The following is a 12,326-nucleotide window of genomic DNA, read 5'->3' as shown; positions in this document are numbered from 1 at the left end:
CATTGATTCTTACCACAGCTTAAGGAGAAAGTACAATAATGTGCTAGGGAAAAAGGAAAAAAAGAAATGAAAGGGTGAGATAAAGTGGAAGGAGGCTGTTCATACACAGGATAAACCCCAGCATGGACCAGTTGGGCCGAATAGCCTGATACTGTATTTAGGTTGTAAGCATTCCGGGGGTCTGGCGGCAGCAGCGGGGATGCAGTAGTATTATCACTGGACTGTTAGTCCAGAGACCATGTAATGTTTTGGGGGCCTAGGTTCAATTCCCAAACAGAGCAGGTTACGAAAGTTGAATTCAATGAATATTTGAAATTATATTCTAATGATGACCATTGTTGGGAAAAGATCCATCTGGTTCACTAATGTCCTTCCGGGAAGGAAACTGCCATCCTTCCCTGGTCTACATGTGACTCCAGACCCACAGCAATGTGGTTGACCCTTAACCGACCTTTGGGCAAATAATGTTGCCTTGGCAGTGACCCCTTCCTCCTGTGAGTGAGTTTTAAAATACCATTTTCAGTTTCCCACCATCCTCCCCCTGCAAGCTCCTCACCCCACAGCCTTGCTCCTGATATCAGCCTGCTCATGAGGAACGCTGCCGAAAACCAGCTCTTCAAAACTCAAGACCTTAAGCTGTGGGTTCTCAAAACTTGCAGAAATGGAGAACAGTTTTGTAGATTCTTTCTTCAGCTTAGAGAAAAAGACATTTCACTGCACTGTCACCCACGAGCAGAATTCACTACGCCAAGCAGTAAATACCTAAATAGCCAGAGTCTGGCGTGGGTCTGTAGCTCTGTGTAGGTGAGCGGGCAGAAAGACTGTGGGTGGGCGAACCGGGTAAACTGTCGCTGGACGAGAGCGAGCGGTTCAGGGAGGAGAGACTGCGGCTCGTGTGCAGCAGGTTAGACTGTTTCGTTATCTTTCGAAGCAAAGAGCTTCGCTTCTTACTGCTGGAGAGGAGTGGGGAGGAAGAAAGAGAGTTTGAATTAGTTGGCGAGTCATTCATCCACAAAGAACCCTCCCACCAAATTACAGTGTGGAGCAATCAACAGTAACAACAGGCAAAAGCAGGATTACAAAGGGTAGGCAGCATGTTGATCATCATGGTCCTTACACCTTTGACCCTTTGAGAGCACATCACAAAGGATGGTGTTGAAGGAAAGGCAATCAGCATTGTTTTGCTTGCTGAACAAAAGTCGCTGCGTATCAGGTTAATTCATTATTTGAGATATTTCTAATGCCATAGGCTACTACAGTAATGGAAGGTTTGCCATTTATTGAATTTCAGGTTCTGATCTGATCAAGACTAATGTAATAACATCTCAAAAGTATGGAAAGCCAGCGAGAGTCATCTTCAATTAATAGACAAAATAGCACAGGGTTTTAAATGCTCTCAAAAGAGAACTGTTTTGTACATTCCTTTTCCCCTTAAAGAACAGCAATTGAATCGCCCAATTTATTTCCCTCTAAGTGCATTAGTATTGAGGTACACTCTTAAGGCTGTTCTAATTAGATTAGATTAGATTAGATTACTTACAGTGTGGAAACAGGCCCTTCAGCCCAACAAGTCCACACCGCCCCGCCGAAGCGTAACCCACCCATACCCCCACATCTACATCTACCCCTTACCTAACACTACGGGCAATTTAGCATGGCCAATTCACCTAACCTGCACATCTTTTGGACTGTGGGAGGAAACCGGAGCACCCGGAGGAAACCCACACAGACAGGGGGAGAACGTGCAAACTCCACACAGAGAGTCGCCTGAGGCGGGAATTGAACCCGGGTCTCCGGCGCTGTGAGGCAGCAGTGCTAACCACTGTGCCACCGTGCCGCCCAATGTGTGTGATGGAGAGGAATCCTACATTTCAGAATCACTTTGTCTCCTTACCTCTCTTGCCCTTCCTTCCCTGTGCTTTTCTTATTCCTCCTGGCCATTTTGGCTTTGTAGCTGGATCTCCGGGCTGGACCAATCTTGATGGATGTGTTCTCAAACGGTGTTGTTGTGACAGTCACTTTGTTTCCACTCTGTAAAGAGAACAGGTTGAGTTCAAAGCAAGAACTAGTGCTTCACTGTTAAATCTCTTTGACAATTCTTCAAACTTATTTTTAACTTACTGGACAAAGACGAAACCTTAAGATGTTGAAATTCCACCCAGCTCCCCAGGTTCTGAAGTTTCTCAATGGATTTGGAGAGCGGGGCAACAATTTTGAAGGCAAAATTGACAGCTAGCCAGTTGGGGCAAGACTGTGATAGTTTTCCCAACCCAGTGAAATGGTGTCATCCAGTAGGGTGTGGCAGAGTTGTCTAAGGCCAAACAGTCTGGAAGCAGGCCATTCGACCCATCCAGTCCACACCAACCCTCCGAACAGCATCTCACCCTGACCTAGCCCCCTCCACCCTATCCCTGTAACCCTGTATTTCCCATGGCTAACCCACCTATCCTACACACTATGTGCAATTTAGCATGGCCAATCCACCCTAACATGCACATCACAGGAAGAAACTGGAGCACCCAGAGGAAACTCACACAGACAGTGGGAGGATGTGCACACTCCACACAGACAGTCTCCCGAGGGTGGAATTGAACCTGGGTCCCTGGCGCTGGGAGGCAGCAGTGCTAACCACAGTGCCACCCTGCAAAATGAAGGATTATGTGATGATATTATGTTAACTAAGGATTAATTGGGTGAGCATTTGACTGGGTGCACATATATACCTGTACTTATATACGGAGAATTGTTGTGATGCAATGATAGTGTTCATAATTCTAGGCCAGAAGGCCTGCATTCAAGTTCTCCCTACTCCAGCGGTATGTAATAACATCACTGAACAGGTTGATTTAAAAAATTATGTATAATAGGAAAGAATTAATCCATGCCATTTTGTAAACTGAAATTAAAATCAACTAGAAAAATGTACTCTAATTAACTTGTAACCTTCATATTTAATATGAAATTATCCTGCTCTCAGACCACTGCCCGTGTAAGTGTCCTTAATGGGGTTTTCCAGGGGAGCCCTGGGCATCACTTCCTGTCCACATGGCAAGGATCAGTAAACTCATTTTGTGGGATTTCAAGGATGTAATCCCATATTCAATCAATGTGCAGTGAATAAATCTGCAATCCTGAATGTGATATATTCCAGCCTGGGGGTTTGCAAGAGAGGAAATATCAGAGCTTCTGGCAGTAATTTTCAAACCCTCTCTGACCACAGGTGAGGTGCCAGAGGACTGAAAGAAGGGATAGACCAGGAAATTACAGAACAGTCAGGCTAACCTTGGTGGTGGGAAAGTTATTAGAAAGATTCCTGAGGAACAGAGTATATCTGTATTTGGTAATGATTTGGAGATGCCGGTGTTGGACTGGGGTGTACAAAGTAAAAAATCACACAACACCAGGTTATAGTCCAACAGGTTTAATTGGAAGCACTAGCTTTCGGAGTGACGCTCCTTCATCAGGTGATTGTCACTAGCTCCGAAAGCTAGTGTGCTTCCAATTAAACCTGTTGGACTATAACCTGGTGTTGTGTGATTTTTTACTTTGTATTTGGTAAGACATGAATTGATCCAGGATAGTCAGCATGGATTTGTTAAGGAAGAGTCAGGTTTGCCAAATTCGATCGAACTTTTTAAGGAAGTAACCAGGAGTTTTGATGAAGGTAATGTATTTGATGGGATTACACGGACTTCAGCAAAGCTTTTAATAAGAACCCTCACAACTTCACGATAAGATTTCAAGACATTAAGAGCTCATGGGATCCAAAGGATTGTGGCTCATTTAATTCAAAATATTTACTGAGAAGCAGGAAGTAGAGGGATGTTTCTGTAACAGTATCTGTCTCAGTGGGTTTGTCAGGGCTGGGGCCCTTATCGTTTGTGGTGTACGTTAATGATCTGGACATAATTATAATAAGTATGATCAATAGGTTCATGGATGACACAGAGAATAGTGCAAACTGCAGGAGAATATCAACCACTGATCAACTGGGCACACCAGTGGCAAATAGAAATCAACACAGAGAAATGGGAGACAATACATTTGGGAGGGCTAACAAGGCAGGGGATTACTCTCTGGATGGCAGGACCCTGGAAAATACTTTGAAGGTCAGAGGGACCTTTGTGCACGTATCTGCAGATCCCTACAGGGAGTTGACATGGACATGATGTGTTGAACGGCCTCCTTCTGTGCTGTAAGCATCTACAAAGAGGATACAAAAGATTGCACAGCACATTTCTGAAGGAGAGCAAGTTGTAACTCCTTGTGTCCTGGACAATTTTTATCCCTCAATCTACATCAAAAAAGCTGATTACCTGGCCATTATAGCATTGCTATTTATATTTCAAAGGGACTTCATTGACTGTAAATTGCTTTGTGATTTCCTAAAGTTGCTATATCAATGCAAGTGTTTGTGTTCCTTTCTCTATTTAAGATGTCAGATTTTGGTCTTCTCTCACACGTTGAAACATGACATCTACCCTCTTGAATCATTCCAACACTCCTGTCAAACAGATTAACAGACCAAATGGAGAAGTGATCAAATAATGGTTTCAGGCATGAATCTGCATTTACACACATGACTGTTACATAATCTCACACACACACACACACACACACAGACACACACACACACACAGACATACACACACACACACACACCCTGACATGTGAACAATATAATGGCTGATGTGGCTTTCCTGTCTATCTTCCTATACCCCTCGACTCCCTTGTCACATCTCTATAACTCAGCTTCGAATATATTGTGGCTCAGCCTTCACTGCTTGCTCAGGGAAGGAATTCCAAACTCTCAAACTGACATACTGACAGATAAACTTCCTCTTCAATCCCATCTTAACTGGGAAATGCATTGTTTGTTGATGGAACCCTCAGTTCAGGATTCTACAACGAGGGGAAACACGGTCTCAGCATTTACCCACCAGAGTTGTCCTATCAAAATTTCCCATGAAACCCCTATTTGTTCCCTCAGAATCTGTTTCAGTAAGGTCATCTTGCCTTCTTCTAAACCGTAAGGAGTATAGGCCCAACCTGCTCAAACTTTTCTTGTGATTAGGATAATCCTGACAGAGTTACACAGATGTTAATAGTTGAGTACTTTGTCCGAAGTCACATGACACCAGGTTATGTTTGAAATCTCAAGCTTTCATAGTGCTGCCCCTTCATCAGGTGAAGTTGGACTATAACCTGGTGTCATGTGACTTCTGACCCCTTGTCCACTCCAATCTAACACCAGCATCTCCATACTGTTGTGTGTGTTATCACAGCAAGTTACCTTCAGTATAAGTTCCACAACTTCAGTGTGGACGAGTCCATGGACAGGTTCCCCATTTACATGAGTTATAAGGTCACCAGCACAAAGTCCAGCTTCATGCGAAGGTCCTCCATCTTCTACATGCTGCAACGTAGAGAAGAGATGGATTAAATTGCACACCACTCACAAATGAACCACAGCAACCCACTGAGCTGCTTTGCTTTTGGTGGTTCAGACTCTGAAGGTGCATAATGGATGTTTGAGTGTGATACATTGTGCCGACACAGTGGGTTTTGCAGGGTCAGGCAAGGCTCAGTTCATAGAATCACAAACCGCAGAAGGGAGTCATTTGTCCCATTAAACAAAAGCAAAGTTTGGTGGGTGCTGGAGATCATTTACCCATCATGTTTTTGGTGGAACAATTCAATTATTTCCATTGTCCTGCCCTTCACCACAGCCCTGCAGCTCTGACATTGAATGCTGTTCCCATATTCAAACAGAGTCCCGTCCCATTTCATCCACCTCATTTCAATCTTTCAGCAAGTCTTTCTATCCCTTTTTCCCACCTACTCATCCAGTTAACCATAGGCTTGTGGGACTCTGGGTAGCATCCCTGCCTCTGAACCAGAAACTCGGTTCTTCAGGCCTTTAGAACCAAGGAAGGTGCATTCATAATGAGCCAACCAGGCTGTGTATTGGCTGCAAATCCTTCCAACACACACTAATGGCAGGTGATAAGAGTGGAAGAGGTTCCTAGAACCTGTCTACGGTCACTATCCATAGATCCAGGTTGTAATAGCTTTGTAAAAGTGCAGGTAGCTGCAGCAATTTGGATTCCCCACATGAAATGTAACAGGTAACTACTGCCTGATCAGTTGCCTATTGAAAGCATCTTGCCTCAACCAATCCCTGTGGTAGCAATAGACTGGTGATGGTGAACAATGGTGTTTCTTGGCCTGTCCAATGGGACTTACCCAGACCATGTGTTGGACACTGTACACGTCACTGTCTCCCATGTAAACACGGATGGCACGAAGCGTGAAGCCATATTTCTTTCCTGAACGGTGAATGGTGATTGGGGATCTGAGACTCGTCACTGCCGGTGAGAAGTCCCGGCTGGGTGAGGAGTCCCGTGAGGAAGGATTAGATGACAGCGATCGTGGTGACATAGGGCTGGCGAGAGGTGAACTGCTGTGTTGATCTACTGCAGACACAAAGGAGAGGTAGAGTGGGATTGACTGAGTGGCATAAACAAGCTGTGCTAATATCGAGCATGTCACTGGAATACCCTCACAACCGTGAGCCATATGGTAAACTGGATTAACCAGGCGCCACTTCAACAGCAACAATGTACATTTATAACCTTTAACTTAATTAAACGCCCCCAAGGCACATCACAGGAAAGTTAATGCAGAAGCTGAAAACTGGAAAATGGCCTGGGATACCACTCCACTGACTGCCTGGCCACCACATTTGACACTTCTAGGAGTCTGGACAGTTGGCAGGCTGTTTAACTGTGGATGCCATCACACTTAAGCAGATACAACATCCACTTGGCTCTTGGACCAGTGGTCGGTCAATGATGAGCTGTGGGAGGGAACCATCCCTGGTGTTAACACAATGGCAGGAAAGCCATTTGGAGCACCTCTGCAATGCACAGATTAGCTGTATCCTGGTGGATAACTTAATCTCACCAACTCTTCAGGAAACACGGGAATAGGTTTCACATTCGACCTAATATTATTCCACATTAATGTCTCAGCAAAGATCACAGCATTAAATTAAATTTTAAATAATGAATTAAGCACTGATTAGTTCCACTTTCTGACTGGTATCCAACTATTTAAAGCAGATGAAATCTGAAACATTAACTTATCCCAACCCATGGTGGTGCAATATAACCCAGAAGGTTTGCCCAGGCTTGGAAAGATTCCTAATACATTCGGAAGACTTCTTTATCGAATCATAGAATCTCTACTTTGTAGAAGCAGGCTATTCAGCCCATCGAGTCCACATCAACCCTCTGAAGAGCATTCCACCCAGACCCATTTCCCACCCCATTCCTGAAACCCTGTTCTACAGGAAGTTTAGCACGGCCAATCCACCTAATCTGTACATCTTTGTGCTGAGGGAGGAAACCGGAGTGCCCAGAGGAAACCCACAGTTCATAGAGCTCATGCCATGGTGGGGCAAGGCTTAACTCTTTTTTTCCCCCAAACTCCTTCATGGGATACGGGCAACAGATTTGTTGTCCACCCCCTAAATGCTACAACTGAATAGCTTGCTCAGCCATTTCAGAAGTCTATTAAGAGTCAGCCACATTGATCTGCATTTGAAGTCACATGTAGGCCAGAGCAGGTAAGGATGGCAGATTTCCTTTCCCAAAGTAAACCAGATGGGTTTTAAACACCAATTTCATGATTACCATTCCAGAACTCAAATTAATAAATTGAACACAAATTCCACCAGCTACCAAGGTGTGATTTCAACCTATGTCCCCCAGCACATTTAGGCTGGTTCTGGAGATTACTAGCCCAGCGGCATTACCACTGCACTGCTGTCTCCACACACCATACCTGCAGGGATCATGACCGATAGAGCAGTGGCCGAAGCGGATTTGATGACCTTATTCACGGGCCGGGAGGTGCGCTTCTCGCCTGAGTCCCCAGACAGCTGCTGGTGACGTGCTCTGCGGACTGCCAGGTCACTCGTTGCCTTTGTAGACGAGGAATCCGTTTCCTTTGAAACAGTGCACAGCGACTCACTTAACTTCACCGGCCTACCAGCTGAAATAAAACTGAAAGCATTTAGCAGGAAGGCACTTAAAGATTTATTGACATCCAAATGTTGCAGCTTCCTACAAGAGTCCTTGACAGACCACTATCGGTGTCAATCTTCATTCATACAGATCAGCACCACTGATAACATTGACCTCGTCCTTCTGACCCTTGGCCTAGGGACATAGAAAGGCCAATCGACCCATCGAGCCTACTCCACCCTTCCTTATGATCTTGCCTGAAAATATGGCTGGAACGCCCAATCCTCCTTTCAGTGTCAGGCTGTGAATAGTCAACTAAGCTAGATTCAATGATGTTCTCACTCCATCTCCTCTAGCGACGGAAGGGAATAAATGTCACGAGGAAGGCATGAAGGACTTTACAGGAGAGCTGGCCCAGGGGCGATTGGCTGAAATAGCAGCAGTCTGACCTTTTGCACACAGACAGTTGCCAGAGGGTGGAATCGAACCTGGGTCCCTGGCACGGTGAGGCAGAAGTGCTAACTGCTGGGCCACCCTAAAGAGAGAGATCTGCATATCATCAATAGGATTTGGTAAAGTAGATGGAGAGAAGATGGGCGGAATGGGGAGTTAAAAAGATCACAGGCCATAAAGGTAAGAAAATAAATCAAACTGGGAATTTAGGAGGAAAATCCAGGCATGTTGAGAATGGGAACCTCACTACCGGTTGTGACAAATAGCTTTGTTGCATTTCAGAGGAAGTTGGATAAACATTGGAGGAGACCTGACTCAGAGTCCCTGCCTTGGAGCCAGAAGTTTGAGTCTTACCCTGGATTAAGTGGCCAAGGAAGATGTGTTTCTAAAGCAATGTCAACCTATAAATCCTTCCATCACACACTGATGACAGGCTGTAAGACTGGGTCAGACACCTGGTCCACCATGTAATGGAAAGAACATTACAGCCTCTAGCATCATTCTCCATAACTCTGAGCTACAACATGCAGGTTAAAGTGTAGGTTGCTATTGCTACTTGGATTCTCTGAATGAACTATCACACACAGGTAAAACACACGAGGGTGAAAGGGATACTGAGAGGTCAAGGGAGAGAGGAATCTCATGAGGTATATAAAGACCAACAAGGACAGGTTGGGCCGAATGGCCAGTTTCCATGCCGTACATTGTATGTAATTCTACACACCAATCCTTTAAACTGAGCGGAGAATGCTAGCGGATTAGCATCAACCATCATGCTGACAGTCCAGAACACAACAGTGCTCCCGTACCTGGGAATGTTGGGGTATTGCTGGCATTTCCTGCAGCATTGGCAATCTGTCCCTCCACATCTTTCTGCCGTGGTTCAGACTGGCTTGACTGCTCCTGGACTGGCATCACCGTCTGTACCCCCTGGTGTTTGTGGGTTACCTCCGTGTCGTCCTCGAGGGGTGTGGCAAACTTGTGGGTGTCCATGAGTGCGGAGAACCTGCGACGTACGGTGAGAGGCGGACTGGAGTCACTCTCGCCGTAAGAAGACTCCGACGCAGAGAGGCGCTTCCTGAGAACAGAGAAAAGGTAGGCATCAGAGAAAATATAGACCTCAGCACACCGAGGCAGTGTCGCAACCCCCTCCCCATCGTCCTACATCGTCATCCCAAACATTAGCCCAATTCATCAACCTTAAACCAATAGCTGAATATTGACACTCAGTACGTTCGGGAAGCCTCTCAATGGACACCCAACCTAAGGAGGAGTCATTAGGCCCAAATGGCCAAATTCTTGATCAAGGTAGCAGCACGTTAAAGGAGGAGAGAGAGTGGTAGGCAGAGAGATTTGGGGAAGCAATCCCAGGGCCTGGAGTTGAGGGACATCTGTAATATGTGATGGAACTGGGAAATGTATAAAAGGCTGAATTTGGAGGATCTTAAAAATCTTGAAGGGTTGCAGGACAGGATGAGGTTATTTAGATTACTTACAGTGTGGAAACAGGCCCTTCGGCCCAACAAGTCCACACTGACCCACCGAAGCGCAACCCACCCAGACCCATTCCCCTACATTTACCCCTGCTCCTAACACTATGGGCAATTTAGCATGGCCAATTCACCTAACCTGCACATTTGTGGACAGTGGGAGGAAACCGGAGCACCCGGAGGAAACCCACACAGACACGGGGAGAATGTGCGAACTCCACAGTCAGTCGCCTGACGTGGGAATTGAACCCAAGTCTCTGGCGCTGTGAGGCAGCAGTGCCAGATAGTGAGGGATTTGAATTTGGAGACAAAAACTTTAACACAAGGAGCACAAGTGTATAAGCCAGCATTCTCGAGGTTTAAGAGGGGAGGAGACTGCCGTACTTACATTTCTGGAGAGCTTGTCCTCCAGCTCTTGTCCCGGGTGCTGATGGAGCTCAACCCCTCCATTTTCTCACTCTTTTCCTCCTTGTGTTTGTTCAGGTTGCGTCGAGTGACCACTGGGGCTTTCTGCTCCTCATGCTGCGTGAGGCGTTCCATGCTGCTGTAAACCTGCATACATCACAACACAGCGTTAGGGCAAACACCATTCACTGCTCCCGGCTGCGCAGGCAGAATGGCCACTGGACCCCAAGAGCCACAGGCAGTAGGACTGACCAGATGAGGAGACAGGAATTTCGCAGAGAACCAAGGTCGCTAAAACAGCATGCCTAGTCATTGTCACAAAGCTACTTGTGGGAGCTGGCTGTGTACAACTTGGTTGCTGCAATTCCAACATTATAGCAGTGACCACATTATAGGAAGGTCGTGGAAGCTTTGGAAAGGGTTCAGAGGAGATTTACTAGGATGTTGCCTGGTATGGAGGGAAGGTCTTATAAGGAAAGGCTGAGGGACTTGAGGCTGTTTTCGTTAGACAGAAGGTTGAGAGGTGACTTAATAGAGACATACAAGATAATCAGACGGTTAGTTAGGGTGGACAGTGAGAACCTTTTTCTTTGGATGGTGATGGTTACCACGAGGGGACATAGCTTTAAATTGAGGGGTATAGATATAGGACAGATGTCAGAGGTAGTTTCTTTACTCAGAGAGTAGTAGGGGTTTGGAACACCCTGCCTACAACAGTAGTAGATTCGCCAACGATGAGGGCATTTAAATGGTCACTGGATAAACATATGAATGAAAATGGAATAATGTTGGTTAGATGAGCTTCAGAAGGGTTTCACAGGTGGGTGCAACATCGAGGACCGAAAGACCTGTACTGTGCTGTAATGTGCTATGTTCTATAACACATCAGAAGAAACTTTATTTGCTGTACAGTAGCATTCCAGGATAGACTGAGGTTGTGAAAGGTGCTATATAAATGCAAGTCTTTCTTCCAAGGGGAGATTTACAAAGGCTCAGGTCCCTGAAGACTTCCTCTTGAGATTGTAGCTCCTTGACTCTTGGTTTTTCTAACTATTGACTTTAATGGTCTTGAACATTACAACAACCATGAATATTTAATGTAACAACACATTCCTAATTGATTCTGAGAAAGGTTCATTCGACCTGAAATGTTAGCTTTGATTTCTCTCCACAGCTGCTGTCAGACCTGCTGAGCTTTTCCGTCAATTTCTGGTTCTTTTATTCCTAATTGCTTCTCTGGGGTGTTCTTAGACAAATCTTTACACAGAGGAGATATTAGGAAAGGAGAATAAAAACTAGGGTTAAGGAGGTGAATTTTAATAAGTATCTTTAAGGAGAGGGTGATTTTCAGAGTTCAAGGCCCTACTGAAGGCATGCCAAAGGTGGAACCATCGAAGTTGGAGATGCATAAGATGCCAAACTGGAGGAACATTGATCACAGGGAGCTGTAGCTCTGCAGGACATTACAGTAATAGGAGGGAATAGGCAACAAGAAATGGATTTGAGGAGTTTGAAGTTTATAGGGCTGGCTGATGCAGAGTTTCCCATTGTGCTAGAATGAAACTGTCTGAAGGTATACTGTTTCTATATTCCCACATCTTATGGGGCGTGAGACTCAGCAGGGACAGTTTTCCCCTCCACTTCATCCTGTAGTGATATTAGAGACCTGTAGGTGTCACTGCATGTCCTCAAATCCCATTAAGCAAAGCACAAACACACTGTCACCTATGAAAGACAGAATAATGGTGAAATCAACTTGTTAAGTCAGTCTTTCTAACGCAGCATAATAATACCACTGATTCCTCTGAGATTTTTAAAAGGGAGCACTTTTTGTTCAAAATATTCCTCAGATTTACATGTTTGGGAAGAAAATCACTGGAAATATTCATTTTACAGAATTCACATTATCTCAACTTTTAGCCGTTGTGTGTCTATTTCTTTCTAGAGG

General features: G+C 45.2%; 1 protein-coding gene across 8 annotated transcripts in view; it reads right to left on the bottom strand.

The window, feature by feature from the left end:
• The window catches only part of LOC140468119 (microtubule-associated serine/threonine-protein kinase 1-like), a 156,982-nt gene that overhangs the window by 5,191 nt on the left and 139,465 nt on the right, over nucleotides 1-12,326 (bottom strand). For 3 of the 8 annotated variants that reach the window (XM_072564305.1, XM_072564301.1, XM_072564306.1), the window contains 7 exons: nucleotides 10,362-10,525; nucleotides 9,293-9,561; nucleotides 7,849-8,058; nucleotides 6,247-6,476; nucleotides 5,294-5,416; nucleotides 1,895-2,031; nucleotides 763-953 (listed from right to left, as the gene is read on the bottom strand). In XM_072564305.1, the coding sequence (XP_072420406.1) occupies nucleotides 763-953; nucleotides 1,895-2,031; nucleotides 5,294-5,416; nucleotides 6,247-6,476; nucleotides 7,849-8,058; nucleotides 9,293-9,561; nucleotides 10,362-10,525 (1,324 nt within the window). The remainder of the gene's footprint in view (nucleotides 1-762; nucleotides 954-1,894; nucleotides 2,032-5,293; nucleotides 5,417-6,246; nucleotides 6,477-7,848; nucleotides 8,059-9,292; nucleotides 9,562-10,361; nucleotides 10,526-12,326) is intronic. The other 5 variants (XM_072564304.1, XM_072564308.1, XM_072564302.1 and 2 more) reach the window with 3 other exon arrangements.

The sequence above is a fragment of the Chiloscyllium punctatum genome, chromosome 46, assembly GCF_047496795.1.
Source record: "Chiloscyllium punctatum isolate Juve2018m chromosome 46, sChiPun1.3, whole genome shotgun sequence".
In the NCBI taxonomy this organism is placed as follows: domain Eukaryota; kingdom Metazoa; phylum Chordata; class Chondrichthyes; order Orectolobiformes; family Hemiscylliidae; genus Chiloscyllium; species Chiloscyllium punctatum.
This window is presented reverse-complemented; position numbering and strand designations above follow the sequence as displayed.